This window comes from Limulus polyphemus, unplaced genomic scaffold (genome assembly GCF_000517525.1).
Source record: "Limulus polyphemus unplaced genomic scaffold, Limulus_polyphemus-2.1.2 Scaffold47, whole genome shotgun sequence".
NCBI classification, from domain to species: Eukaryota; Metazoa; Arthropoda; class Merostomata; order Xiphosura; family Limulidae; genus Limulus; species Limulus polyphemus.
This window is the reverse complement of record NW_013665657.1, coordinates 490342-496038: the sequence shown is the minus strand read 5'-3', so window position 1 is coordinate 496038 and position 5697 is coordinate 490342. Positions and strand designations below refer to the sequence as shown.

Here is a 5697-nt window from a genome sequence, read left to right as displayed (position 1 = left end):
AGTGCCCTAACCACCTGGCCATGCCGGGCCTCCATTTTCTGAAATCATGTGTCGTTGTAAATCAATCTACTTTAGTTTTGCTGTACTGAAATATCACTAAACAAAGGGTCAAAACTTACATCGAACACGGCTCAACAAAAATTATTGATCACTTTAACTCGGCTACTTAAAGTTCTTTTACAGCATTTTATGTTTCTAGCATATACTTGTGACATCATAATTACATGACGTTTTCTAGTCAGTATAGGGTATTTTATATCAGGATAATAACCTGTTTCTACTTGCCAAACAGGTAGTGTTCGTTTAGAAATAATCTCTAACTTTCTGAAATTAAAGTGTAGTTGATGAAGAATCTTTGTTTTTTTATTATTTTGTTTTCTTCTTCTGTAGCACAATAAACAGCTGTGGACTTGCTATAGCTACAGACACTTATGTTCATATGTATAATCAAGTTGCTCTGAGTGGACTCTCGTAAGTGTCGTTGAAGGTCAATGAGCGTTGAAAACCGAATTTCTGATTTAAGTGTTACTGCTTCTGTCAGTGCTCTTAAAAAATAGTTAAAGATAAACTCGAGCTGTTGCAATTTGAATTTGTTGAAAAAATATTCTTATACAAATTACAACTGTGGAAAATAACAAGTTTGTCTGGAACAAAAACAATTAAATATCTCAGTGTTAATATATATATATATATATATTTGTTAAGACTATAAAATTCTGCTTCTAGATTAGTAGGCGATATTCAGGTGCACTTTATGAAAATAAATGTTCACCCTCAAGAGCTTTATCCAATTCTTTGAGCCCCATAACTTTTATAACGACCCCCAAATAAAAATAGCGGTGGATGTTCAGTAGCACCGTATCTCGACACCCAGATCTTTCGATGTGGCTGTTTTCTTAAGAGAAAATACGTTAAAGTGTCTCGACCAATTCATATAAGATAACATCCGCCCCCTTGAATCATCCTAGTAGCCTTCTTATGAATCATTTCTCATAAGTCAATATCCTCTATTATATACGGAAACTAATATTTTACCTAACTAATGATTTTTATAGAGTAGAAGTACTCTCTTTTGACTTTATAAATACAACGTGTAATTATATTTGGTTTGATACTAGCAACAAGAGCACTGTTTTGATGGCTTGAGTGGATTATTCCCATTGTGCCAAGGTCCTTTTCTTCTGTCATGTATTGAGTAAGCTCTTATCTATATTAAATGTCTGATCTAAATTATAAAGCCCCCATATACATTACCTTACACTTAAAACAATTAAATATATATGTCATTTGCATAATATTTGTTCCACTTACCAACTGACCCAATTAATTCTGCACGTGTGTCCCAAATCATTCTTTAACTGATTATCCCAACTCACAAACGTAAATCTTGTCTTATGGCCTGAAATCAGCTTTCTGAAAATTAGGAACTAAAATTTAATTTACCTATACCTCAAAATGTAGTAAAACAACAAACATACTTATGCAATAATCACCCTTCCATAAACATTCCGACGCTTTAATTCGTACAACCATATCCTCAATAATGATTAAAAATAAATTAAAATGTCATCCCCTTGTTGGCTCTCTGACCATATTAAAATGTCATCCCCTTGTTGGCTCTCTGACCATTTTATATTAGAAACCTTTTTTGAATCACTTCAAGAAATTTCACTTCTGCATTATTCGACTCTACATAATTCCAATCAGTACATCTAAAATTAAAGTATTCCATAATTACTATATTAGTCTTCTTATTAGTAACATCCTTGATCTCTGTACGATATATTGCTTACACTATGTTTAGGAAGTCTAACAAACAATCAGTTAAAACTTTGCTACCTTTGAAACACAAGATTGGAACCCATAAAGATGTTTGACTTTCCTTTTTACGTCTTTATTCCCAACAAGCTGCAGTTCATCCCGTATATACGTAAAAAGAAACCCCACCTCCTCTTTCAAAGATTCTATCAGTATGTAATAACTTGGAATATCAAATAGTTCTCAATAACGACGTTCTCCGAATATAATTAACTTTCAGTAACTTATATTACTAACGTACTCCTGTGATGCACGGTGAGTGTCCTATGAAAGTTGTTGATTTTTTCCAAAATATGCCAGAGGAAATATAAAGATTAAAAGTACATCAGAATAAAAATTATTCATGTCCACTGGACTTGATCATTTAAACAATACGTTTTTTTCTATTAAAGTTTTTAAATCAAAAAGCAATAAGTAGCACGTGAGTTAAAAACATTTCACTTAAAGTAAGTATGTATAAACAATGAATGAAAAAGAAATCCTTTGAGTGATTGATAGGATTTGAAAATTAAATGGAATTGTAGAATTAATGTTTTACCAGGTTATGACTATTAATAGTTTTTCTGTTTTTTGTGCTAAGTATACAACTAATTATTGAAAGTACGTAGATTGTATGTATAATTTTGAAAAAAGTCAATACCAAACACCGCCGCAAATTGTTGGCTACTCTAATCGAATATTGGGATTGGCCGTTATATTATAATGCCCCCACGGCTGAAAGGGCGAGCATATTCAGTGATGCTATTCGAACTTTTCACCTGTAGATTGGTAGTCAAGAGCTCCAACCATCAGGCCTTTCAGCAAATGCAAATAAATAAATGTATATATATTTCTAGTGTTGAATATTGTTCTAGCTCAGGCAACATTATTTTATTAAAGACATGTAACAATTCTTCTATTTTTTAACCACGACATTTTTTATTACTGATAACGGACACGCTTACGCATAAACCGAGTTGCTTCTTACTTCTTTGCTAATTATGTGAATGACTTTCTTAAAAGTACACCTTGTTATTTAATACACTTTAAATTTGTACAGAAATGTACTGGAAATACCTGGAGTAATTCTGAATAGACTAATTCAAAATTACAGGAAGTTTAACTGTTACTATGCTTAACATTTCTTTCCAGTGTTAAACATAATGAGATGAACATTGAATTGGAATGTATCAAACCAACAACATACTTATTAGACTATTTTGAAAATACGTCGATTTTGTTTCAGTCATGTTTCTTTAACACTTTAACACAGTCTTACATGCTTGAGCACAAGCATCCTTCCTGACTGTATTAGGTTTTTAAACATCACTAATTTTCAAGTATAACTGAAAAGATATTCGTTTCACTAAATCCCTGTGTATCTTCCCCTCTCCAAGTAAAAAAGGGAAAATATTAACATGGTAATACAACGAAATTAAGAACCTAGAATAAGGTAAATTAGAATGAAAGTTACGTAAGTTTCGATTAAAATTATTTAAGCCTATTTGTACTCGTGTTTTTGTCTTGTGAATTTAGACGATTCATCTAGTTTAAAACTTGGATAAAATTATGACTATTAATTTCTGTATATACGAAATCATTACTTTCTTATTGTTCTTTTTTCATGCAAATTCTACAGTTTTATTCTACATTAAAATTAACGAAACGGTACATAAATAAGCTAAAACAATGTACATTGTATCTCTTATGTTATTTAGTAGGTTTTAACAAGAAATTAGTGTTAAGATGTGTAACATCTTACCTATATCACCTGGCGATGTAGAAAATAAGACAAATAGTTGACACTACATCTAGTGCTTGCCAACTAGCATAAAGATTTATTTATAAGTAATGCATTTTTCAAACATTTTAATAAATAGAAATAACGTTATTTAACTCATAACATATCCCATGAAAGTAAACTTTCTAACAAATATTATTGCAATTGAAAAAGTCATTAAGTGAAGAGAAACACCGGACCTGAAACTTAGGCTAACATGGACGATACTCTATCTAAGAGAAAAAGCTGTCCTTGTTTACTTTTGTTCATAAGGCTTCTTTTCTAACTATGAGTACGAAGCTTCAAATTACTTTGTATTGTTGTGGTCAGGCAACTAGAGGGTTGGTTAACCACAGAACCACATTATAAGAGTCGACACACACACACACACACACACACACATATATATATATATATATTATTACTATATTCAATTCATAACATGAATCAATGAAAGTTAACTTTTTGGCAAACATTATTGCAATTGAGAAAGCCAATAAATGAAAGGAAGCTCCGGGACGGGATGGTGGTAAATCAACCCACTAATTGCCTGAATATAAGGGCAATGGCGTCAATAAATCTAATATTTGTTTGATTAATTCAAAACGTGGTCCGCGTGTTCCGTCATTGTGCTAACTGGTTTCATTCTTTACTCATTTTCTGGAAATTAATACTAGAAGAGTTGTTATTCAAAATAATCAAATCTCTCAATACTGATATTTTCATTAAATTTTTAATCAGAAGAATCAGTTAGGCTTAAAAATCAATGAACGTTTCTATTAAAAGGTACTATACCCTGATCTCGCCATAAACTTACCTTTTTTTATCCTCTCTGAAACTAAGCGGGTAAAATACATCAGATGGAGAGATATATAACTTGGCAGACGTGTTGTCAGAGTCTGAACACAGAACAGCTTGAGGCACTGTTTAACTGTTTTCTCCTCTTTGAAAACTAAGCGGGTGAAAGACAAGTTGTCAGAATCTGAGCTCAGAAAAGTTTGGGACATTGTTTTACGTTGTACTAGTATAACCAGTCCACAATAGAATGGTTAACCCATTTGTTGAGCCTCAGAAATAGACAGAATTCCAATTCATAACATAATGTTAATTCGATAAGATTACGGTTAGACAATTAGTTATCTAAACAAACAGATGATTAATGAATTTCCACATACTTTCCTCATGAATGGTTTCTCAATGTTTGATTAGAAATTTATAAGCAATGTCTAACCATTTTTATTAATCAATCTGCTACACCTGTACCTGAGTTAGGTTTTGCTGTGTTCCATATTAAGTTCAGAACATAAGCTAGGATAAAAAAAATAAAAAAATAAAATATTGTATCTGCTGTCTTCCTACTAATGTTGTAATTGAAACAGTAATCAAGATAAATGGGTTCACTGTGGAATAAAATGATTTTTGTTTGTTTCACATAACGTTATTATTGTTAGAAATAATTTATAAGTCCCAATTTACAGAGAGTATCTATTAAGGCCGTACATAAATTTAGTACTGGATTAAAATCCGAAATATTTCAAACCGTGTGTTGATGAAATGTAGTTCTAGTATATATTAGTTAACGCCTTTCATAAACATTAATTCGTATGTTGATATGGAGGTGCAATATGTCTGAGTTGTTATAATGAACTGTGACGTTCTTTACGTTTATAAGACCAATTCAATAGGAAAATTTAAACAATATCTGTAATGTACATCGCTGACGAACTGCGAGAAGAGCAAGGGACAACAAATTAAAATTCGTATGCACTGATATCGACACATCTGATCGATTTAGTTTTTTGTCTGGATCTCTCAAGGTGGTTTAACACCTGAGGTGGTCTCGGACAGTACACATCATATCGAAATATAACATAACACAATATTTTTGGACAACATGGGACTTATTGGTCTATCTCGGCTGTTCCATCCTCAAAACTAAATTAAAATTATTAATTTTTTTTAAACCCAGCCTATTCGTTCATATACTTATCAAACTTTTTCTTAAACTCACTTAATTTACTGCCTCTACAACATCTGAAGGCAACCCATTCCAAAGGCCAACCACCAAATAAAGCTGAAGATGACTCCTACCTTGCCAAAATTTATATTTGTGTCCCCTA

General features: G+C 31.9%; 1 protein-coding gene across 1 annotated transcript in view; it reads left to right on the top strand.

Moving 5' to 3' along the window:
* The window catches only part of LOC106462617 (protein Wnt-7b-like), a 61942-nt gene that overhangs the window by 8657 nt on the left and 47588 nt on the right, over positions 1-5697 (top strand). Inside the window, exon 2 of the mRNA XM_013922563.1 lies at positions 391-471. Within this exon, the coding sequence (XP_013778017.1) occupies positions 391-471 (81 nt within the window). The remainder of the gene's footprint in view (positions 1-390; positions 472-5697) is intronic.